This window comes from Heteronotia binoei, chromosome 4, assembly GCF_032191835.1.
Source record: "Heteronotia binoei isolate CCM8104 ecotype False Entrance Well chromosome 4, APGP_CSIRO_Hbin_v1, whole genome shotgun sequence".
NCBI lineage: Eukaryota > Metazoa > Chordata > Lepidosauria > Squamata > Gekkonidae > Heteronotia > Heteronotia binoei.
This window is the reverse complement of record NC_083226.1, coordinates 13,452,294-13,477,315: the sequence shown is the minus strand read 5'-3', so window position 1 is coordinate 13,477,315 and position 25,022 is coordinate 13,452,294. Positions and strand designations below refer to the sequence as shown.

The 25,022-nt window shown below is 48.8% G+C and overlaps 1 protein-coding gene and 1 non-coding gene across 2 annotated transcripts in view; both read right to left on the bottom strand.

Moving 5' to 3' along the window:
• CTC1 (CST telomere replication complex component 1) overlaps positions 1-25,022 on the bottom strand; it is a 57,202-nt gene that overhangs the window by 27,559 nt on the left and 4,621 nt on the right. Inside the window, exons 3-11 of the mRNA XM_060236801.1 lie at positions 20,036-20,235; positions 18,409-18,553; positions 12,110-12,409; positions 8,894-9,022; positions 8,106-8,329; positions 6,970-7,144; positions 6,685-6,888; positions 587-713; positions 170-284 (exon numbers count right to left, since the gene is read on the bottom strand). Of these exons, the coding sequence (XP_060092784.1) occupies positions 170-284; positions 587-713; positions 6,685-6,888; positions 6,970-7,144; positions 8,106-8,329; positions 8,894-9,022; positions 12,110-12,409; positions 18,409-18,553; positions 20,036-20,235 (1,619 nt within the window). The remainder of the gene's footprint in view (positions 1-169; positions 285-586; positions 714-6,684; positions 6,889-6,969; positions 7,145-8,105; positions 8,330-8,893; positions 9,023-12,109; positions 12,410-18,408; positions 18,554-20,035; positions 20,236-25,022) is intronic.
• LOC132570650 (U6 spliceosomal RNA) lies at positions 17,282-17,388 on the bottom strand. Its single transcript, XR_009555353.1, has one exon. It is a non-coding gene; the product is annotated as a U6 spliceosomal RNA (small nuclear RNA).

The window sequence follows — 25,022 nt, the reverse complement described above, 5'->3', positions numbered from 1 at the left end:
TCAAGGCAGTATCGCATCTTCTTTCCCCCCTGCAAAGATCTAAGAGGCCTTCAGTGTTAAGGTTCTTGGAGCTTCATATCCCGCTACGCATCTCTCGATCCATTCAGGGGCCCTGCAGTCTCTCTCAACGCTGCCATTATGCTCAAGCCAGAAACAAGAAGGGGCTCACCTCGTTTTCTTCTCCTTTACGTACTCTGGGGACTCCAGCTCCTGCCAGGAAGGAAAATCACTTTGAAGAAACTGCTCCATCACAAGCTGGAATGCCTCTATCTGCAGAAGACACCCTACAGTCAGAAAAAAAAAGGAGAAAGGCCAAGCCAATAATTAAACCAAGCTGATAAATTATCGCCATAACAGTATATGTGTGGCAGGTCACACAGAAGAAACAGCCCCTCAAGACCCATCTGAGCCAAGATCTAACCCCCTTTCAGCTTACCCAGTTCTTTCTGTTCCAGCCACTGCTTAATCCTTGCCTTCCTGACCCCCACCCTGTCTTACTCACGGTTAGTTTTAAAAAGCAAAGGCAGTCCCCTGTGCGAGCGCCAGTCGTTTCCGACTCTGGGGTGACTACTGATTTAGGCCTCACCTATCAGAGAGGTATCCGCAAAAGGCCGGCCATCTCTATGGAATACTGTGCAAGGAAGTGCTTTTGTGCTGTCTCGTAACTGGAGGAAGCCACCACCGGAAGAGGCTCTCAGCATTCCAAGTAGCACCTGCAGACCCAAACAACAACAAAAAGTGATGAACATCTGCCACCTTTCAGTGCAAAAAGAAAATAAAGGCCACGACTAACATGCAATGCAGATTATTTCCACATGTGGTGGAAATGTCACAGAGGCCAACGTTATTGGGAAACATCTCCCTTTATGTTGTCAAAAGGTCTTGACTACATAACAACTGCCACCAGACTTGTACTTGTTAAGTTACCGTGTGTGTTAAGTGGTGTCCAACTTACAGCAACCCCATGAATTAATGACCTCCAAAACATTGGGTGTTTTCCCACAGAGCTTACCGCGGAGCGACGTCCCTCTTCACCGCGCAGCGTCTGCGCGGATTTCCCACCAACTGTTCTGCAGAACCAGGAAGAGCCGCGGCTTTTGCGTCGCTAACGTAAACTGGTTTTTAGCGGTTTACATTTTGCGACGCAAAAGGCCCGGCACTTCCTGGTTCTGCGGAGCAGTTGGCGGGAAATCCGCACAGACGCTGCACGGTGAAGAGGGACGTCGCTCCGCGGTAAGCTCTGTGGGAAAACGCCCATTGACAGCTTTGCTCAGGCCTCACAAACTAAGGGCTGTGGCTTCTTAGTTCTTCTCATGTTAAGATATCAGAAGGACCCTGCTGGAACAGACCAGTGAGGGTCCATCTAGTCCAGCATCCTGTCTCACACACAGGCCAACCAGTTCCTCTGGAGGGCCAGCAACAGGGCATAGAGATTAAGGCCTTCATAACAACATCAGAAGAGCCCTGCTGGATCAGACCACTGAGGGTCCATCTAGTCCAGCATCCTGTCTCACACACAAGCCAACCAGTTCCTCTAGAGGGCCAGCAACAGGGCATAGAGATTAAGGCCTTCATAACAACATCAGAAGAGCCCTGCTGGATCAGACCAGTGAGGGTCCATCTAGCCCAGCATCCTGTCTCAAACACAGGCCAACCAGTTCCTCTAGAGGGCCAGCAACAGGGCATAGAGATTAAGGCCTTCATAACAACATCAGAAGAGCCCTGCTGGATCAGACCAGTGAGGGTCCATCTAGCCCAGCATCCTGTCTCAGACACAGGCCAACCAGTTCCTCTAGAGGGCCAGCAACAGGGCATAGAGATTAAGGCCTTCATAAGAACATAAGAAGAGCCCTGCTGGATCAGACCACTGAGGGTCCATCTAGTCCAGCATCCTGTCTCACACACAGGCCAACCAGTTCCTATGGAGGGCCAGCAACAGGGCATAGAGATTAAGGCCTTCATAAGAACATCAGAAGGGCCCTGCTGGATCAGACCACTGAGGGTCCATCTAGTCCAGCATCCTGTCTCACATACAGGCCAACCAGTTCCTCTAGAGGGCCAGCAACAGGGCATAGAGATTAAGGCCTTCATAAGAACATAAGAAGAGCCCTGCTGGAACAGACCAATGAGGGTCCATCTAGTCCAGCATCCTGTCTCACACACAGGCCAACCAGTTCCTATGGAGGGCCAGCAACAGGGCATAGAGATTAAGGCCTTCATAAGAACATCAGAAGGGCCCTGCTGGATCAGACCAGTGAGGGTCCATCTAGTCCAGCATCCTGTCTCACACACAGGCCAACCAGTTCCTCTGCAGCTCCAACAATGGGGCATGGAGGCTGAGGCCTTCTCATGATGTCACCTCCAGGCTCTGAGATTCAGATAATCAGTGCCTCTAAATGTGGAGCTTCCCCTCAGTCAGCATGGCTAGTAGCCACTGTGTAAAGCAGTATTTCCTTTTGTCTGTCCTGAACTTACTGCCCATGAGTTTCATTGGATGCCCTTGAGTTGGGTCTTCTTCTTTTCCTGCTGCCTTCAACTTTTCCTAAGAGCATCTTTTCCTGTGACTCTTGTCTTCTTGCAACACGAACGAAGTACAATAGCCTCAGCTTAGACATTTTAACTTCTAGGAACATGCTAGCTAAGGCATGGAAGGTTAAAAGTAAGTCCTACAAGAAGAATGTTTGTTGACAATTAAAGCTTTTTTATTGAATCATCATCTCTGCAAAAAAAAATGGAAGATTTCTCTTGCATAGATGTAATTTGGCAAAATATTATACAACACAGGGGATCAACTTTGGAAGCCTTTTTTGCCCCTTTCATTCACGGTACTTGGAATATAATTGCAAAATGAAATAAAAGTATTTAAAAAGAAGACAAAGGCAGGGGAATTATGTGATGACGCTTGAACATTCTGGACACAGCAGTTCTGAGGGGCCGTTTCCATAAGATTCCGCTAGAAGACAGGATCTGTCCGTGCGGCCTGGAGGAGGTTGATACTGTTCCCCATCTTATTCTGAACTGTCTTTTCCATACAGAGGTAAGGTACAAACTTCTGCGGAACCACTTAATGTTAGCTGAATCTTTAAATCAGGCCGAAGTCTTGCACTTCCTCCTAGGGGACGGGTGTGATCAACTTTCCCTGGATCTTGCTAAGTTCCTATATGTTTCCGACCTTGACAGGAAGAAATTTAACGCTGCTTGTATTTGAAAGAAAGTTGCCCTTAGTTAAGTATTGCCTATATCAGAAAATTTTATTACTACTTTGATGGTTGTACATAGTTATTATATTGCTTTGTGATATTTTAGCTTGGTGTTGTGTTGTTGTTGTATTGTTATCGATGTGTTGTGTTGTTGTTGTTGATTGGCCTAGAGCCGTATTAAACTGACTGACTGACTGACTGACAAAGGCAGGGGAATTATGTGATGTCGTCCTGTACTTCTCTGGCAACCATAAAACTAAAATCATGTGAAGAGAACACCAAGCCACCTGTAATCTGTACATAATGACTGAGAACAGACATTTTCACACATTTCCAAAGAGCCTGAGAGGAAATGAATGGAAGAAGATTGGCCTACAATCTCTTTTATCTTCTTCCCCCACAACAGACACCCTGTGAGGTAGGTGGGGCCGAGAGAGCTCTCCCAGAAGCTGCCCTTTCAAGGAAAAACTCTTGTGAGAGCTATGGCTGACCCAAGGCAATTCCAGCAGCTGCAAGTGGAGGAATGGGGAACCAAACCCAGATCTCCCACATAAAAGTCCACACACTTCACCACTACACCAAACTGGCTCTCTCCTGGAGCATAACAGCAGAGTCTCAATTACTCTTAACAATTAAGAAGGATTCCTATACACAGTGTTCCCTCTAAGCTGAGGTAGTGTGAGCTAGCTCACAGTTTTTTAGCCTCTGGCGCGCACATTTATGTCTTAGCTCAGGAAAAATGCCCCCAGAGCAAACTAATTTATGCAATAGCTCACAACTTTAATGCCAGTAGCTCACAACGTATAATTTTTGCTCACAGGACTCCACAGTTTAGAGGGAGCATGCTTATACACATCGGTCTCCTACTTTGACATATTAATTACTCCACTGTTTTTCCCCCCATGATTAAATCTAAACAGATTGTGACCTATCAACTTTAGTCTTTGCATACCTCAAAACATCTTCAATAAGTTGCATGCTAATTTGCTGTTCACCTATGTAGCTATAGAAAAAAAGAGGGCTTCCGAGTTTAAGCAACACTATCATAGAAGAAACATCAGGGTGAAACTACACGATCAAAACATTTATATGTAATAGGAAAAACCTTTTGGCCTGTACTTCTGAGTGGACTCCACTTCTAAATAATTTAAGATGAACAACATAAATGTGCACAAAAAGCACTTTTAATATTCCAAAGCTTCTGCCTTTAAACAGACTAAAATATGAAACACAAGCACATAACCCTCTTTTCCCAAACAGTCTGCACTAAAATGAATGCAAACAGTCTGCAGAAAAATAAATCAGAGTGCACACAGGCACTTTTAAAGGTTAAGAGTCTGCTTTTGGCTCATAAACCAAAATCGTGAGAAAACAGTCTGTAATGAATTCTTTCATCCAGATGGCACTTGCAGGTACTTTAACAAACAAATCACCCCACTTCACAGCCTCGCACGTTCAGTCCGCTATTATTTCAGTGAGGTGTAGGATAAAGAATAAGTTCAACCACAGAAAGCCAGTCCACGTTAGCCGGTGTCAGACGTTTTGTTGCCTTTTTTTCAAGACTGACGGCTTTTAAGAGAACCCACTCTGTCTTTACAAAGAATGAGCTAGAGCCTTGCGAAGAAGAGACAGGATTCTTAGGTCCCGCTTCAGGCCATTTTTAACGGCTGCAAGGGGAGGTCATTACCATATGTACAGATACCATTCACTGCACACTTCCATTCAGTCACCTTGAATGGTGCGGTCTCATTTGGTGCAGTCTCATTTGGAGTACTGTGTGCAGTTCTGGTCGCCGCACCTCAAAAAGGATATTATAGCATTAGAGAAGGTGCAGAGAAGGGCAACTAGAATGATTAAAGGGCTGGAACACTTTCCCTATGAAGAAAGGTTGAAACGCTTGGGGCTCCTTAGCTTGGAGAAACGTCGACTGCGGGATGACACGATAGAGGTTTACAAGATAATGCATGGGATGGAGAAAGTAGAGAAAGAGGTACTTTTCTCCCTTTCTCACAATACAAGAACTCGTGGGCATTCGATGAAATTGCTGAGCAGACAGGTTAAAACGGATAAAAGGAAGTACTTCTTCACCCAAAGGGTGATTAATATGTGGAATTCACTGCCACAGGAGGTGGTGGCGGCCACAAGCATAGCCAGCTTCAAGAGGGGTTTAGATAAAAATATGGAGCAGAGGTCCATCAGTGGCTATTAGCCACAGTGTGTGTGTATATATAAAAATTTTTTGCCACTGTGTGACACAGAGTGTTGGACTGGATGGGCCATTGGCCTGATCCAACATGGCTTCTCTTATGTTCTTATGTGACACAGAGTGTTGGACTGGGTGGGCCATTGTCCTGATCCAACATGGCTTCTCTTATGTCCTTATGTGACACAGAGTGTTGGACTGGATGGGCCATTGGCCTGATCCAACATGGCTTCTCTTATGTTTTTCTGTGACACAGAGTGTTGGACTAGATGGGCCATTGGCCTGATCCAACATGGCTTCTCTTCTGTTCTTATGTGACACAGAGTGTTGGACTAGATGGGCCATTGGCCTGATCCAACAGGGCTTCTCTTATGTTCTTATGTGACACAGAGTGTTGGACTGGATGGGCCATTGGCCTGATCCAACATGGCTTCTCTTATGTGACACAGAGTGTTGGACTGGATGGGCCATTGGCCTGATCCAACATGGCTTCTCTTCTGTTCTTATGTGACTCAGAGTGTTGGACTGGATGGGCCATTGGCCTGATCCAACATGGCTTCTCTTATGTTCTTATGTGACACAGAGTGTTGGACTGGATGGGCCATTGGCCTGATCCAACATGGCTTCTCTTATGTCCTTATGTGACACAGAGTGTTGGACTGGATGGGCCATTGGCCTGATCCAACATGGCTTCTCTTATGTTCTTCTGTGACACAGAGTGTTGGACTAGATGGGCCACTGGCCTGATCCAACATGGCTTCTCTTCTGTTCTTATGTGACACAGAGTGTTGGACTAGATGGGCCACTGGCCTGATCCAACAGGGCTTCTCTTATGTTCTTATGTGACACAGAGTGTTGGACTGGATGGGCTGTTGGCCTGATCCAACATGGCTTCTCTTATGTTCTTATGTAACACAGAGTGTTGGACTGGATGGGCCATTGGCCTGATCCAACCTGGCTTCTCTTCTGTTCTTATGTGACACAGAGTGTTGGACTGCATGGGCCATTGACCTGATCCAACATGGCTTCTCTTCTGTTCTTATGTGACACAGAATGTTGGACTAGATGGGCCATTGGCCTGATCCAACATGGCTTCTCTTATGTTCTTAATAAACTTTTGTTGATCTTAAAGGTGCCACTGGGCTCAAACCTTCCAAAGAGCAACACTGCAATGCCGTAACGAGAACGTATGCCTTTTTTTTTTCAGTGTCCAAAGCACTACACTGGTGTCACAAGATAATCTTCCTGGCTACCTGTAAGAAATCAAATCTGAATACTTACCAATCGGGGTTTAAAGCTCTCAGCCGATAACGTGCGGTGGGACCAGGCCAGTTTACGATTCAGCTCTTGGGCACCGACGTGCTGGACCTCTGGGGCACAGCTCATCAGACGCAAAGGACTAAAACCTTCCAGACATCTCTCCTCGACCATGGGGAACAGCAAAGAGAAAGACGGAATCTGGCAGGGAGGTTCCAGAGTCCGATACTAAAAAGGGAGATGAAGCAAGTAAAGTTCTCTCCCCCACCTGGAGCTTAGAGCTCAGGGGAAAGGGAGGTCCCGCTCTACCTGCTCCAGGGGACAGTGGTGCCTTTCTGCCAGGATCTCCCGGTGAAGGTCTCTCGCTTGTTTCCTGGATGGCATCAAAGAATCCAGAACAGGAACAATAAATTTCTCAGCTGCCCCTGCAGCACCGTGGCTGGAACAGAGCAACAGCTGCTGCCGTCGAATGAAACCACTGAACCTAGGAAGAATTAAAGAAGCCTTATGAAGAATTAAAGAGGCCTACGGTAAAAGCTAGATATGCATTTTCTTCTCAGGTTCCTCAAAATCGTCTGTTCTACCATTATAATATGAGCCCCGTGGCGCAGAGTGGTAAGCTGCAGTGCTGCAGTCCAAGCTCTGCTCACGACCTGAGTTCGATCCTGGCGGAAGCTGGGTTCAGGCAGCCGGCTCGAGGTTGACTCAGCCTTCCATCCTTCCGAGATCGGTAAAATTAGTATCCAACTTGCTGGGGGGGGGAAGCGTAGATGTCTGGGGAAGGCAATGGCAAACCACCCTGTAAAAAGTCTGCCAAGAAAATGTCATGGTGTGATGTCACCCTACAGGTCGTAATGATTCGGTGATTGCATAGGAGACTACCTTTACCTTTTTAACCATTATAATGAAAAATAGCAACAGATATTCCCAGGAAGTTTAATTCCTGGGCTGCCACATGGTCCCTTATTTGCTATGTTCTGGGTAGCAGCACAGTTCTGGGGGGAGGAGGGGAAGGAAAGCTTTTGGAACATTAATTTTCCTAGCGCTACTCGGAACAGGCAACCAAGATGTACAAAGTTTCCTAAGATCAAAATAAAAGCCACAGCAAAGGGGTGTCAAATGTCCGGCCCTTGAACCTAATCCTGCCCCCCCAAAGGTCTTCTGTGTGGCCCACTATAGTTTGTTTCCTTCTCCCTCTCCTGCTTCTGTCATTGCCATTTTTGTTTTTCTCTGTGGGACTGAGGCAGCCGAGTAAATCAGCCTCTCCCCGCTCTTTTCCTCTTCCCCCTGGGAAGGGAGAGAGGAGGCGCCTCAGCCAATGGAGGAGCTTGGCTCTGTAGCTCTGCTGTGTGATTGAGAGAGCCTGGCACAGCTAGAGCTCTCTCAATCACACAGCAGAGCACAGAGCCAAGCTCCTCCTCCCATGCTACCATTTCCGCACTCACCTAAGCTCCAACGTCTCCAGCAAGCTGACCAGACACAAATACAGCGGCACAGTCAAGTTGTAACGCAAGAGCAGCTGCAGATAGAGATTCCCACCGGAGGCTACCGGCTGGTGCAATGTGCTCAGCTTGGAAAAACTCCTGATCACGAGGGAAGTGCGCAGGCAGGCTCCAAGGACAAAGGGGAAAGCAGCCAAGGGCTTCTGCAGAAGGTGGATGTCTCTGAGCTGAAAATGCAAGCTTACTAATTAGCAAACTTCTTTAAACTTTCCCGAGGCTCTCTTGCAACATCTGGAACCACACCACTAGTATACCCCCCCAAAAAAAGTTAACTTGGATTCTTTGAGAGTTTAGAGTCCAAACAAGAGAAGAACTCCTCCGTTCTTGAATCCTACTCCCCCCACAAAGAAATGGTCCTTTGCAAAGATCAGGCACAGCCCCTTTTCCCTTGACTGTGATGCCTTTGGGGTGGATGGGGGGGGGGAGACACAAGGATACTTCAGTGTTCCCTCTAAGCTGAGTTAGTGTGAGCTAGTTCACTTTTTTTTTTTTTTAGCCTCTGGCTCATACATTTTTGCCTTAGCTCGGGACAAATTAATTAACGCAATAGCTCAAAGTAATTTATGCAATAGCTCACACCTTTAATGTCGGTAGATCACAAAACAGAATTTTTGCTCACAGGACACCACGGCTTAGAGGGAGTATTCCCGCCATCTCCATAAACACCAGTTCTGCTTCACTTAGCACGTGCCCCTACAGACACATACAATGTACCCTACCCACCTCCTCACCTCCACACATGCACCTGGTCGGAGCCCGCGGCCGGAATTCAACTGCTGCTGATAAGCAAGGCAAAGGGTGAACTTCTTGTCCAGTTCGTAGAGGCTGGCTTGAGCATTCAAGACTTGGGTGATAGTGCCCTGGAGAATGAATGGGAGAAGACCATGTCTGGAAAGGAATCTGAGATTGACTGCTAAGTGTTGTCTCAAAGCTAGGGATGGAAAGCCAGGAAGACTGACAGGGAGAGATGAGTTTTTCCAGAAACCATTTTTTCCTGGAAAAATCGTGTGTGTGTGTGTGTGTGGGGGGGGGGAATGGATTATTGAATATTTTCTTTTACGATAAATAGCATGTTAATGACAGTGTGTTCATATATTTAATCCTCCAATATCATTTCTAGAAACTATGCAACATGAAGACTTTTACGTAAGACTGGGAAAAGTATCAAATCATTGCAATTCCTGTACACTGCGAATAAATGCTGGAATTCAATTCAAATACCAGTGCTGGGAAAATACTGAGGATATAATTCTCAAATGCAAGAGAGAGATGTATTTCCGTCTCTAGGGGTCACTGCAGTTGTTACAAGAGATGGGAAAAGGGTTCAGTTTCCTTTTTGCTTGTGGGTTTTATCTTGTTGGTATCGTCGGTGGATCCGTTTCTGTCCTCTCAGCTAAGCCTCAAAGGCCCACTAGAAAATACAATGCAGCAACCAAAGAAACTGTAACTGATAGTAGTAGTTCAGAAAATGAGACTGATGATATTTCACATACATTTATTGAGTCCTGATTTCCTTTTCTGTTTGTTTTTTTTAAATTGGAAAAGAGCGCTTTACGTCCGTTTGTGCTATGGAGGAGTAAGAGGATTAGAGAAGATAAAATAATGTTCTTAGTTTTGTTATGTTGATGGCTTCTTTGGTTTTTATTGTGCTTGGGGGGTTTTGCCCACTCCCATATTCTAGCAAAAGAGGCTCCTTATAGTTCAGGTGTTCTTTTACATTTCAGGACCTAGTAGTACCATTTGTAACAAAAAAATTTTTTTAAAAGTAACTTCAGTTTTCTGGGTTACACCTCTGAGGATGCCAGTCACAGCTGCTGGCAAAACATCAGGTCTCACGATGCCAAGACCACGGCCACACAGCCCGGAAAATCTACAACAGCCAATGGACTCGGGCCGCGAAAACCTTCGACAACATATTAAAACTTCAATTTGTTATTATTTCTTGAATAAGTTGTACTTTAAATATATTAAACATACTTTTAGGCCAAGCCAATTTATGCACACTACATTTTATGTTCCCAAAGTAACAAAGTAACTTTCAATCTGTAAAAAGTACTAATATTGCATTTTTTTCCAATTTTTCCAATCCAAAAAAATCATTTTTTCCTTTGGGGGGGGATTGGGGGGAAATATTTTCCCCACCCCATGGCTTCAAAATTTCTGGAAATTTTACATGACACAAAATATTCTGACTATAGATGTCTAAGCCTGATTAGGTTTGGATGTTACCGTATTTTTCGGTCCATAAGGCGCTCCGGACCATAGGACGCACCTTCCTCCTGGGGGGCGATCCGCTGCCTCCGCCTCCGATCCCGGCGCTTCCCCCGCGCCTGCCTGCCTGGCTCCAGCTTCTTCCAGCAAGCGCTGGGATCGCTCCACGCTGCCCCCACCGCAAACCCAGCGCTTCGCGAGCGCCGGCTGTGGAGGGGGCAGCGTGCTTCCTCCGTGCCTGTCTGCCTGGCTCCAGCTCTGACGCTTACAGCAAGCGCCAGGATCGCTCCCTCCACCCTGCGATCCCGGCACTTGCTTTAAGCATCAGAGCTGGAGCCAGGCAGACAGGCACGGAGGAAGCAAGCTGCCCCCTCCGCAGCCGGCGCTCGCGAAGCGCTGGGTTTGCAGTGGGGGCAGTGTGGAGCGATCCCAGGCAGGCAGGCGCGGGAGAAGCGCTGGGATCGGAGGCGGAGGCAGCGGATCGCCCCCCCCAGAGGAAGGTACGTCCTATCGTCCCTTCGCTCCATAAGACGCACACACCCTTTCCCCCACTTTTTTTTTGGGGGGGAGTGCGTCTTATGGTCCGAAAAATACAGTAAATCTCCTGAAATATGTTAAATCTCCTTAAATACATGAACTCCAGAAATTTTACTCAATCGGCCCTTTGAAATATTATGGAGTAGTTAAAAAATTCAGAGAGTGGCATTGTTTATTTCTTTTCAGCAAGTGCAATTCTATTTGCTTTACAGTTTTTGCCTGCCTTTTCTAGGGTTGCCAAGTCCAATTCAAGAAATATCTGGGGACTTTGGGGGTAGAGCCAGGAGACTTTGGGGGTGGAGCCAGGAGACATTAAGGGTGGAGCCAAGATCAAGGCTGTGACAAGCATAATTGAACTCCAAAGGGAGTTCTGGCCATCACATTTAAAGGGACGGCACACCTTTTCAATGCCTTCCTTCCATAGGAAATAATGAAGGATAGGGGCACCTTCTTTTGGGGCTCATAGAATTGGACCCCCTGGTCCAATCTTTTTGAAACTTGGGGGGTATTTTGGGGAGAGGCACTAGATGCTATACTGAAAATTTGGTGCCTCTACCCCAAAAAACAGCCCCCCCAGAGCCCCAGATACCCACAGATCAATGCTCCATGATTTTCTATAGGAATAAATCTCTATAGGGAATAAGAGTTCCCAGAAGACATTTCCCTCCCCTCCTCCTGCTTTCGGACGACCCTGAAGCGGGGGGAGGGCCTCCAAACCGGGGGGTCCCCTGCCCCCACCTGGGGATTGGCAACTCTAGCCTTTTCAGATATCTGAAAAACCTGTGGTCTCTTGGACTTTAAAAAGACAGTTTAATGGAGGAAAGGTTCATATTGATTGGGCTACTACACATGGTGAGCGACGGGAACCTCCACGTTCAAAGGGACTAATTCCCTGAATTCCAGAGCCAGGAGGCCACATCAGGGGACGGCCTCAGCCTCTGTGCCCTGTTCATCGGTCCTCCAAAGGAAGCGGTTGGCTACTGAGTGAGACAGGATGCTGGGCTAGATGGGCCACTAGTATAATCCAGCAGAGCCCTTCTTAAATTCTTAATAAAATGTGAAATTAAGTGTTAGAAAAAAGTTTTAAAAATGACATTAGGCAGAGCTGCTTTAGGGACATCCAAAAACTCTTCTCAAAGCCTTTGGAATCTCACACCGCAGGGACGACATTCAGCACAGCACTTTTCCCACATACTTACCGCATAAGAGATCACCTTGGACTTCTTAACTGGAACCAGCGTCTTGACTTCCTCTCCCAGCTCCACTGAGCTGCTGAGCGGCAGGCAGGCGACTGGGGAAGCAGCCAAAATTGAACTTCCCTCTGAAGTACTGTCCATAAATTCCTCTGCCACACGTTCCGTATGGTATGGTAAAAGATGCGAGGAAGAGTTGGTGACAAACACTCTCAATCCCGAAGCTTTGAGGGAAGATACTTTCAGAGCAGTCACCACGTACCCTTGCTCCAGCTGCAGGACATGGTGCCAAACCAAATGAGGAGGCTTGTGGGAAAGAAAATGCGGAACGTATTGATTAGATTCGCATCCTGTACTTCTTCTAAGAAACTCAGACTGGGGTATGTTAAGCATACACTGAAGTCTTCCCGTTCCGAGACAAACTCATGACACCACACTGGCATGTCAGCTTTTAGTCAAATCACACACACTTAAGGGCTCTGCTGGATTATACTACCCCAGCAACTTGTCTCACTCAGTGGCCAATCAGTTCCTTTGGAGGATCAACAGGGCATAGAGGCCTTCCCTTGATGTTGCCTCCTGGCTCTGGGATTCAGGGGCTTACAGCTCTGAATGTGGAGGTTCCCCTCAGTCACCCTGGCTAGTAGCCGCTGCTAGACTGATCCTCCATGAATCTATCTGATCCCCCTTTTAAACTGTTTATTCCTGTGGCCATTGCAACATCCTCTGGAAGCAAAGTCCACATTTTAATCGCTCTCTGTGTAAAGAAGGGCTTCCTTTTGTCTGTCCTAAATCTACTGCCCGTCAGCTTTAATGAAGGCCCCCGGGTTCTAGTATTTTGGGAGAGGGAGAAACACCCACAGGAGTTGTCCTTGAAAGGGCAGCTGCTGTGAGAGCCCTCTCAGCCCCACCCACCTCACAGGGTGTCTGTTGTGGGGGAGGAAGGTAAAGGAGATTGTAGGCCGCTCAGAGACTCTGTCCTTGAAAGGGCAGCTGCTGGGAGAGCCCTCTCGGCCCCACCCACCTCACAGGGTGTTTGTTGTGCAGGAGGAAGGTGAAGGAGATTGTAGGCTGATCTGAGATCCTGTCCTTGAAAGGGCAGCTGCTGTTAGAGCCCTCTCAGCCCCACCCACCTCACAGGGTGTCTGTTGTGGGGGAGGAAGGTGAAGGAGATTGTAGGCTGATCTGAGACTCTGTCCTTGAAAGGGCAGCTGCTGTGAGAGCCCTCTCAGCCCCACCCACCTCACAGGGTGTCTGTTGTGGAGGAGGAAGGGAAAGGAGATTGTAGGCCGCTCTGAGACTCTGTCCTTGAAAGGGCAGCTGCTGGGAGAGCCCTCTCAGCCCCACCCACCTCACAGGGTGTCTGTTGTGGGGGAGGAAGGGAAAGGAGATTGTAGGCCGCTCTGAGACTCTGTCCTTGAAAGGGCAGCTGCTGTGAGAGCCCTCTCAGCCCCACCCACCTCACAGGGTGTCTGTTGTGGGGGAGGAAGGGAAAGGAGATTGTAGGCCGCTCTGAGACTCTGTCCTTGAAAGGGCAGCTGCTGGGAGAGCCCTCTCGGCCCCACCCACCTCACAGGGTGTTTGTTGTGCAGGAGGAAGGTGAAAGAGATTGTAGGCTGATCTGAGATCCTGTCCTTGAAAGGGCAGCTGCTGTTAGAGCCCTCTCAGCCCCACCCACCTCACAGGGTGTCTGTTGTGGGGGAGGAAGGTGAAGGAGATTGTAGGCTGATCTGAGACTCTGTCCTTGAAAGGGCAGCTGCTGTGAGAGCCCTCTCAGCCCCACCCACCTCACAGGGTGTCTGTTGTGGGGGAGGAAGGGAAAGGAGATTGTAGGCCGCTCTGAGACTCTGAACTTGAAAGGGCAGCTGCTGTGAGAGCCCTCTCAGCCCCACCCACCTCACAGGGTGTCTGTTGTGGGGGAGGAAGGGAAAGGAGATTGTAGGCCGCTCTGAGACTCTGTCCTTGAAAGGGCAGCTGCTGGGAGAGCCCTCTCGGCCCCACCCACCTCACAGGGTGTTTGTTGTGCAGGAGGAAGGTGAAGGAGATTGTAGGCTGATCTGAGACTCTGTCCTTGAAAGGGCAGCTGCTGTTAGAGCCCTCTCAGCCCCACCCACCTCACAGGGTGTCTGTTGTGGGGGAGGAAGGTGAAGGAGATTGTAGGCTGATCTGAGACTCTGTCCTTGAAAGGGCAGCTGCTGTGAGAGCCCACTCAGCCCCACCCACCTCACAGGGTGTCTGTTGTGGGGGAGGAAGGGAAAGGAGATTGTAGGCCGCTCTGAGACTCTGTCCTTGAAAGGGCAGCTGCTGTGAGAGCCCTCTCAGCCCCACCCACCTCACAGGGTGTCTGTTGTGGGGGAGGAAGGGAAAGGAGATTGTAGGCCGCTCTGAGACTCTGTCCTTGAAAGGGCAGCTGCTGGGAGAGCCCTCTCAGCCCCACCCACCTCACAGGGTGTTTGTTGTGCAGGAGGAAGGTGAAGGAGATTGTAGGCTGATCTGAGATCCTGTCATTGAAAGGGCAGCTGCTGTTAGAGCCCTCTCAGCCCCACCCACCTCACAGGGTGTCTGTTGTGGGGGAGGAAGGTGAAGGAGATTGTAGGCTGATCTGAGACTCTGTACTTGAAAGGGCAGCTGCTGTTAGAGCCCTCTCAGCCCCACCCACCTCACAGGGTGTCTGTTGTGGGGGAGGAAGGGAAAGGAGATTGTAGGCCGCTCTGAGACTCTGTCCTTGAAAGGGCAGCTGCTGTGAGAGCCCTCTCGGCCCCACCCACCTCACAGGGTGTTTGTTGTGCAGGAGGAAGGTGAAGGAGATTGTAGGCTGATCTGAGACTCTGTCCTTGAAAGGGCAGCTGCTGTGAGAGCCCTCTCAGCCCCACCCACCTCACAGGGTGTCTGCTGTGGGGGAGGAAGGGAAAGGAGATTGTGAGCCGCTCTGACACTCTGTCCTTGAAAGGGCAGCTGCTGTGAGAGCCCTCTCAGCCCCTCCCACGTCACAGGGTGTCTGCTGTGGGGGAGGAAGGGAAAGGAGATTGTAGGCCGCTCTGAGACTCTGTCCTTGAAAGGGCAGCTGCTGTGAGAGCCCTCTCAGCCCCACCCACCTCACAGGGTGGCTGTTTTGGGGAAAGAAGGTAAAGGAGATTGTGAGCCGCTCTGAGACTCTGTCCTTGAAAGGGCAGCTGCTGTGAGAGCCCTCTCCAGCCCCATCCACCTCACAGGGTGGCTGTTGTGGGGAAGGAAGGTAAAAGAGATTGTAGGCCGCTCTGAGACTCTGTCCTTGAAAGGGCAGCTGCTGTGAGAGCCCTCTCCAGCCCCATCCACCTCACAGGGTGTCTGTTATGGGGGAGGAAGGTAAAGGAGATTGTAGGCTGCTCTGAGACTCTGTCCTTGAAAGGGCAGCTGCTGTGAGAGCCCTCTCAGCCCCACTTATCTCACAGGGTGGCTGTTGTGGGGGAGGAAGGGAAAGGAGATTGTAGGCCGCTCTGAGACTCTGTCCTTTAAAGGGCAGCTACTGGGAGAGCCCTCTCAGCCCCACCCACCTCACAGGGTGTCTGTTGTGGGGGAGGAAGGGAAAGGAGATTGTAGGCCGTTCTGAGACTCTGTCCTTGAAAGGGCAGCTGCTGTGAGAGCCCTCTCCAGCCCCACCCACCTCACAGGGTGGCTGTTGTGGGGAAAGAAGGTAAAGGAGATTGTGAGCCGCTCTGAGACTCTGTCCTTGAAAGGGCAGCTGCTGTGAGAGCCCTCTCCAGCCCCATCCACCTCACAGGGTGGCTGTTGTGGGGAAGGAAGGTAAAGGAGATTGTAGGCCGCTCTGAGACTCTGTCCTTGAAAGGGCAGCTGCTGTGAGAGCCCTCTCAGCCCCACCCACCTCACAGGGTGCCTGTTGTGGGGGAGGAAGGGAAAGGAGATTGTAGGCCGTTCTGAGACTCTGTCCTTGAAAGGGCAGCTGCTGTGAGAGCCCTCTCAGCCCCACCCACCTCACAGGGTGGCTGTTGTGGGGAAAGAAGGTAAAGGAGATTGTGAGCCGCTCTGAGACTCTGTCCTTGAAAGGGCAGCTGCTGTGAGAGCCCTCTCCAGCCCCATCCACCTCACAGGGTGGCTGTTGTGGGGAAGGAAGGGAAAGGAGATTGTAGGCCGCTCTGAGACTCTGTCCTTGAAAGGGCAGCTGCTGTGAGAGCCCTCTCAGCCCCACCCACCTCACAGGGTGCCTGTTGTGGGGGAGGAAGGGAAAGGAGATTGTAGGCCGTTCTGAGACTCTGTCCTTGAAAGGGCAGCTGCTGTGAGAGCCCTCTCAGCCCCACCCACCTCACAGGGTGTCTGTTGTGGGGGAGGAAGGGAAAGGAGATTGTGAGCCGCTCTGAGTCTCTGATTCAGAGAGAAGGGCAGGGTATAAATCTGCAGTCGTTTTCTTCTTCTTCTAAACCTTGATCATGTCCTCCCTTAGTTGTCTCTTTTCTAAACTGAAAAATCCAAGACTCTTCAGCCCTTCCTCCTAGGGAAGGTGCCCCAACTTCCTAATCATCTTGGCTGCCCTCCTCTGCACTTGTTCTAGCTCTGCATTGTCCTTTTTGAGGTACGGTGACCAGAACTGTACACAGAATCCCAAACGAGACCGCACCACAGATCTACACAGAGGCATTACAATAGCGGCCATTTTATTTTCAGTCCCTTTCCCAATAATACCTAATAACTCCTTGAAGCCGCTTGAGCTTTCACTCACACAAAGGAAATACTCCTCACCAGGAACTCATCCCATGCAAGTCTAATGTCCAGTGCACAGCCTGAAAACCACAATTTCATTATTAGAGAGCCAGTTTGGTGTAGTGGTTAAGTGTGCGGACTCTTATCTGGGAGAACCGGGTTTGATTCCCCACTCCTCCACTTGCACCTGCTGGAATGGCCTTGGGTCAGCCATAGCTCTCGCAGGAGTTGTCCTTGAAAGGGCAGCTGCTGTGAGAGCCCTCTCAGCCCCACCCCACCTCACAGCGTGTCTGTTGTTGGGGGAGAAGATAAAGGGGATTGTGAGCTGCTCTGAGACTCTGAGATTCGGAGTGGAGGGTGGGATATAAATCCAATATCATCTTCTTTTTCTTCTTCTAGAATCTCCCCTTCTCCCCCCAACCCCATTCAAGACCGCTTACAAAAACAGGTTGTGTTTAAATAGGTGCAACATAAAAACATAGCAATAGAATAATATCCAATAGCGATTCACATGTCAAGCTTGCACAGGGGCCAGGCTAATCTTCTCTGTGTCGTTCCAAGTTTAGTATAAGTGCTGCAGAATTGAATGCCCTTATTGTGTGGATCAAGGAGACTTCCTAGCTCGTATTGTCTAAGTGTGTCTGCAGAACAATACTGCATAAAACAAACATATACTCCTCGGATGAAATAGCTTACAACGCTTTCCAAGAAGCAGACAATGCGCTATCTGCTTTCAAGTAGATTGGCGAACTGCGTGAGAGATGTGGCAGTTTTTCTCTTTGTGCTGTCAAGAGGGAACTGACTTTCATTCTCACTTTGCAGGAGCGGGTGAGAAACTGTGGATGAATAACTAACAGCTGTTAAATCCAGGAAAAGGAAGATCTGATAGCCCTTTGGTCTTAAAAGCCTCCGAATAATAACAAGGCGAGAAGTTTCCATTTTGATTCATTTCCAAACATTTTTAGCCTGCCATCCTTCAAACTGCTTCAGAGAGGCGGGGCCCGGCCCCTCTCGCTTTCTATCTTTAGGAGGCAGTAAAAGACGGTCGTATTTAGGACCGCATTTGGTTGTTTACCAGCAGATTTGTGATTTTAAAATTTGGGTTTATACGTCTCTGATCTATTTTATGTGTTTTAGCCATGCTGGAAGCCGCACGGAGCTCCGTAGGAAGAAAGGGAGCTGAGAAATGCTTCGAATACATAAATAAAACAGAATTCAAAAAAAAGAACATAACAGAAGCCGTGTTCGATCAGGCCAATGGCCCATCCAGTCCAACGCTCTGTGCCACGCTGTGGCCAAAATCTAGGGCCATCAGGAGGCCCAACAGCAGAGCCAGAACTCCAGAAGCCCTCCCAGAAGCCCTTCAAGCACCAAGTTTATGCACCTGAAGAGGATGCGGGGGGGGGGACTGCCCAACACCCACGAGACAACCAACTAATTGCTTCATTTGGGGCTAGATGACCTTGTAGGTAATGCATTCTGTTACAATATGAGTGCGCTGCGTGAAAGAGAAGCACTCTGACAACATGGAAAGGAGGCAGGACTCTGACTTGTGAAATGAGCTTTCCTGAGCTGCTGCCCGGAGCCAGCCGGATGCCCCACCAACTCACCTGCACCAAGACTGGGACGCAGGTGTCGGACCTGAAGCTCTTCAAGAAGAGGAAGAAGAAGACTTTGTGATGGATGCAGAGGACCCTGCTGAGCCTGGAGAGCTCCCCTGCCACGTTCAGCTCTGCCACCTTCTTACACTGAGCCCTTAAGAAGGAAATGACCCCATTATTTTCATATCTAGCCTTTCCTCTGTCATGGATCTTAAGGTCCTCTACATAAGATGCCCAGAGGTCTCCCATTCAAACTGCCCAAGCCCCGTATCGGCTTAACTTAAGCAAAGCTGCAATGTCATATGCCTTCAAACTACAAGCAGGAGCATCAGAAGAACGGATCCAAGCGAAGGCCCATCTAGTCTCAACGTCCTGCTTTTTAACACGGTCCAGGTATATACATTTCCAGGAAGCTCACAAGCAGGGCATGAAGGTTACAGCCTTCCCTTTCTACAGGCCCCCAGCTTATTCTGAGATACACTGCCTCTGAACACGGAGGTTCCTTTTAGCAATTGTTAGTTAATCGTCCCCTCCCTCATAAATCTGTCCTATTCCTTCATACAGAGAAATCTTCACTAAACAGAACTATGTATGCAATCAAACCAAACACACCCAATGTTTTATATGTTGTAAGCCGCCCGGAGCCACTTCGGTGGGAAGGGCGGGATATAACTCAAAATATAAATGAATGAATGAATGAATGAATGAATGAATGAATGAATGAATGAATGTGCAAATAAGGAAATCTGTCTGGGGCCATGCACTTTGCTACCTTATAATTTGTTGAGAACTGAAAGGGCCACGTGCCATTTCCCTACCGCTATATAATGCACCTTTCTCCAGCCAGAGACAGCAAAGCTTTCCCACTGAATTTTCAGAGGAGGATTTATATGTCGTCCAGGGAAACTCAAGACAAATGTCAAGCATGAGCAGTTTCAATAACAGAGCTCTTGGTTTAGGTTCAGACGAACTTCTTTTATTTAACTCCAAGTCGCATGCAGAACATTGTCCTTGAGAAGACTGAGGAATCAGAGGTTACGGGATGCTATATAGGGTATCATAACGTTACAAACACACACTACTGGAATCTGGGGTTCAAAGGGCAAAGCAGTAATTTCCCTCTACCTAGCAATAGCCTTCTAACACCAGCCCATGACCGAGATAAGGCTTGTGAAGTGCCTGGGATGAAACGGGGGAGACAGGGCACTGAGACACAGCCAGACAATTCCGTTAGAGAAACATCCTTCGCCAGACGGCTGCAGGGGCGTGAGAAAGGGGTTGCAGGTAATGGAGAATAACCAGGGCTCTTACTTGACAATACTTCAGCCATCTCAGGGGGAGAATAGCCATGCTTGACAACAAATATGAACTGTGATCTCGCAGGGACTAAGCAAAACTTGGCTCTATTTATTTAGAGCAACCTTTTACCTATAGAAAAGAGCACTAAGTCCAGTAGCTCCTTAAAGCCTAACAACATTCGTGGCAGGGGATGAGCTTCCGTGAGTCACTGCTCGCTTCTTTGGCTCACCCCCCTGCCACATATTTTGTTAGTCTTTAGGGTGCTACTGGGACTCGTGCTCTTTTCTATTGCTACAGACAGGCTAACGCAGCTACCTACCTTGATCGGACCCTTTACCTGGCATTGAGGAGCTCTGCAGCTTGCCCTGAATCGAGGACAGGGGGGGTATCAATCTTCTTCTCTGGACCAGGCATCACTTGGACTGGATCGGCTAGGATCTCCAAGTATCCAGCTCCGTTCGGGCCCTTTTGGGGGATGTACGTCCAACTGGGGAACAGCAGAAGAGTTTCTAGCCATTCCAGTTTAAAAGTCAGGACCTAAACAAACAAGCAAACACCACATCTCCATTAAGAAGAAGATATTGGATTTATATCCCACCCTCCACTCCAAATCTCAGACCGGCTCAATCTCCTTTCCCTTCCTCCCCCACAACAGACACTCTGTGAGGTGGGTGGGGCTGGAGAGGGCTCTCACAGCAGCTGCCCTTTCAAGGACAGAGTCTCAGAACGGCCTACAATCTCCTTTCCCTTCCTCCCCCACAACAGACACTCTGTGAGGTGGGTGGGGCTGAGAGGGCTCTCACAGCAGCTGCCCTTTCAAGGACAGAGTCTCAGAACGGCCTACAATCTCCTTTACCTTCCTCCCCCACAACAGACACCCTGTGAGGTGGGTGGACCTGAGAGGGCTCTCACAGCAACTGCCCTTTCAAGGACAGAGTCTCAGAACGGCCTACAATCTCCTTTACCTTCCTCCCCCACAACAGACACCCTGTGAGGTGGGTGGGGCTGGAGAAGGCTCTCACAGCAGCTGCCCTTTCAAGGACAGAGTCTCAGAACAGCCTACAATCTCCTTTCCCTTCCTCCCCCACAACAGACACCCTGTGAGGTGGGTGGGGCTGAGAGGGCTCTCACAGCAGCTGCCCCTTCAAGGACAGAGTCTCAGAACAGCTACAATCTCCTCTACCTTCCTCCCCCACAACAGACACCCTGTGAGGTGGGTGGACCTGAGAGGGCTCTCACAGCAACTGCCCTTTCAAGGACAGAGTCTCAGAACGGCCTACAATCTCCTTTACCTTCCTCCCCCACAACAGATACCCTGTGAGGTGGGTGGGGCTGGAGAGGGCTCTCACAGCAGCTGCCCCTTCAAGGACAGAGTCTCAGAACAGCTACAATCTCCTCTACCTTCCTCCCCCACAACAGACACCCTGTGAGGTGGGTGGACCTGAGAGGGCTCTCACAGCAACTGCCCTTTCAAGGACAGAGTCTCAGAACGGCCTACAATCTCCTTTATCTTCCTCCCGCACAACAGACACCATGTGAGGTGGGTGGGGCTGGAGAGGGCTCTCACAGCAGCTGCCCTTTCAAGGACAACCTCTGCCAGAGCTATGGCTGACCCAAGGCCATGCCAGCAGGTGCAAGTGGAGAAGTGGGGAATCAAACCCGGGTCTCCCAGATAAGAGTCCGCATACTTAACCACCACACCAAACTGGCTCAGCTACAAATAAATTATGCTGCACACTGCAGTCTTCCCAGAACACTATTTTTTTAAAATTTACTGCTGCTGTAACCATCTTGGTGGAACTGAACAAACACGTCTGAAAGATCCACAGAGAACCCTTTCAAGTATCCTAGCAGCAGGGGTGGAATTCTAGCAGGAGCTCCTTTGCATCTTAGGCCACACACCCCCTAATGTAGCTAATCCTCCAAGAGCTTACAAAAAAGAGCCTTGTAAGCTCTTGGAGGATTGGCTACATCAGGGGTGTGTGGCCTAATATGCAAAGGAGCTCCTGCTAGAATTCCACCCCTGCCTAGCAGGATTATCTTGTTCAAGAGTCATGTTGATACATAGCATTTCATTAACAAACTGGACCACAGGTATTAGAGTCCAGTGGCACCTTCAAGGCCAACCAAGTTTTATTCAAGGGATGAGCATTCGTGTGCACACACATAATTCCTCAGAGACACAGAAATGGAAGGTAATGTCAAGAGTCTAGCCCAAACTGTATCCTCTTGCCATATAACACTGTGCAATTGTACGTAAGAGTGACCATGAACAAATTTGTAACTGCTGAATGAGACAGTCTGCATTCCCGCTTTGAGACACATAGCCTGTTGCTTTGTTGCACCCGCTTGGCGCATCCCTAATAGTTATCTTGGCAACTTGTTAACATGGTAACCAAGGTCATGGCTGGAGGAGACCAGAGGAAGTATTAGACAGTGCACCTGGAACGCAGTAGGGGGGAGGGGGTTTAGGGGGCCCACCAAAAGTACCCGCCGCTTTTTGCCACGCTTTGCTTGAATTGATAACGGCCCACCGAGGGTATATATGAAGTGTCTCTGAGCTGTGACGTTAGTTTCAGCAAACCGCTGTATTGCCTTATGATGCCTGGAATAAACGTCTGAGTTAACCACCTGCGTGTTCCTTGACTCTGGGGTCTGACAGGTAACAATTCAAACTTATAGACAGAGACTGAACAGCAGATTAGCATGTAACATGGTGATGATGATGTTTTAAGATATGCAGACAGTACATGAATAACAAGTTTATAAGGTCAACAGTTGTTTGGATTTAATTAAGGAGGAATAACGGTGAAGCAATAAATATGTCAAAATAGGACATAAATGCATAAAAGTATCCTTTCTAATGTAGGATGTTAACTGAGACCCCGTTGCTACGCTCCATTCATCTGCTCACAAGCATGAAGGTAGCAATTTTTTCCTTAGTTGGGGTGGGGTGCAGTGTTATGTCAGAGAAATACATTTCAGTCTTCATTGCATTACATTACAACCGCTATACCAATATACTGAACTGGACCAAATCTTCAAAATCTGTATTTTACAGCATACACATACAATATGACTAATCATCAAATGAGAGCCATGCCTCCACATTTATCCTGCAACAAATTACTTATGAATACTCGACTCTTCCATCCTGACCTGGGTAGCCCAGGATTCTCCAATCTTGGCAGATCCTGGAAGCTAAGCTAGGCAAGTATTTGGATGGGAGACCTCCAAGGAATACCAGGGTTGCGATGTGGAGGCAGGGAATGGCAAGCCACCTCTGAACGTCTCTTGCCTTGAAAACCCCATGGGGTTACCATATGTCATCTGTGACCTGATAGCACTCAAGAACAGAACCTCAAAGTATGCCTGAAGACCACAACCTGTCTCTATTGCCAATCCATCGCAATTTTATCTGATTCTACCCTACGAGAGCAACGGCCTTCAGGCAACGGTATTTACTCAGAACCTAGAAGTTCTCTCAACCAGCCTCAGTCTTCAAAATAAAGGGAAGGGGGAAGTTAGAAAGGATGACGTTGATAGAAATCTAAATGTTGCAACAGTAGTGAAGGATGAATCCCTAGAACAGCTGTTGTCACAACAATGAGATCGGGGTGGAATTCTAGCAGGAGCTCCTTTGCATATTAGGCCACGCGCCCCGATGTAGCCAATCCTCCAAGAGCTTACAAAAAATGCCTTGTATGCTCTTGGAGGATTGGCTACATCAGGGGGTGTGGCCTAATATGCAAAGGATCTCCTGCAAGAATTCCACCCCTGAATGAGATTAAGCATCTAAAGTGCATCTTAGCTGATCAATCCGTATGTAACTGATTAATCAATTCAACGAGGCCTTTAAAGACACCAAAGTATGAACCACCTTACAATTCAATAAAAAGTCATCATTCTTTAGAAGGAATGGGTGTTTGGCTCAGGGTGTGAACTGCTTCACTCGGAGGGGAGGGGGCAGAGCAAACACTGGCTCCAGCCCCTAAAAATGCTCTGCTACCAAATCAACTACAAGTTTAATTACCCGTATTTGCCAGCGTATAAGACGACTGGGCGTATGTAGAATGAGGTGGGCGGGCATCGGGAGGCCACTATGGGCAGCTATGTCTATCCCAACTGAAGTGCACCCGACGTATAAGGCGACCCTCCCACTTGGAGGCATGTTTTTCAGGAGGAAAAAGTAGTCTTATATGCCAGCAAATACTGTAAATTGATTTCAGTAAGCTTGCATTCCCAGCTCCAAATTGGATGCCACATTCACGTAAACTGTGGTCTGGGATGGAATTTGGTTGTCACATGAAAAGGTACCCGAGAATCCAGGAGAGTGAACCTCCCCCCCCCCCCCCCCCCGCCCAGCCTCAAACAGACAGCCTGGCTTAATTTAGGGTTGCCTGGAGCAAGAGGCGGAGCCTGGGGAGGGAGCCTCAGGAGAGCATGATGCCATAAAGCCCACTCTCCAAAGCAGTCGTTTCCTCCAAGCTAAGTCTGGGGATCAGTAGTAATTCTGGGAAATATCCAGGCTCCAGCTGGAGATTGGCAACCCCAGCTTACTTTTATTTCCGGAACCAGGCTGAACAAAAAATGCCTGGAATGCTGGAACAAGGGAAGGCAGCAAAGGAGTGACCAGATTCACAGCACAGCCTGGTGAGTAAATAAATATGGGAATTGCTCTCACGGTTGCAGAAATTGCTATTGGGATAAGGAAAGGAAAGGTCCCCTGTACAAGCACCAGTCGTTTCCGACTCTGGGGTGACGTTGCTTTCACAACGTTTGCACGGCAGACTTTTTACGGGGTGGTTTGCCATTGCCTCCCCCAGTCATCTACGCTTTCCTCCCAGCAAGCTGGGGACTCATCTTACCGACCTCGGAAGGATGGAAGGCTGAGTCAACCTCAAGCCAGCTACCTGAAAACCCAGCTTCCGCTGGGGATCGAACTCAGGTCATGAGCAGAGTTTAGGACTGCAGTACTGCAGCTTTACCACTCTGCGCCACGGGGCTCTTACCTTATTATCTTATTGGGATAAAGCCACTCCTTTATCCTTTGTTTGTGATCTTCCGTCACATTCTATGTTCTCTGCACAGGCAGCCCCCAAGGCACATTGGCCTTACATCAAGTAAGAACAGGGTTGCCAAGTCTGTGTTGGAAAATACCAGGAGACTTTGGGGGTGGGTTTGGGGAGGGGAGGGGCCTCAGCAGGGTACAATGCCATAGAGTCCCCCCCTTCAAAGCAGTCTTTTTCTCCAGGGGAGGTAATCTTTGCCAGCTGGAGATCAGTTGTAAAAGCGGGAGATCTCCAGGCCCCACCTGGAGGCTG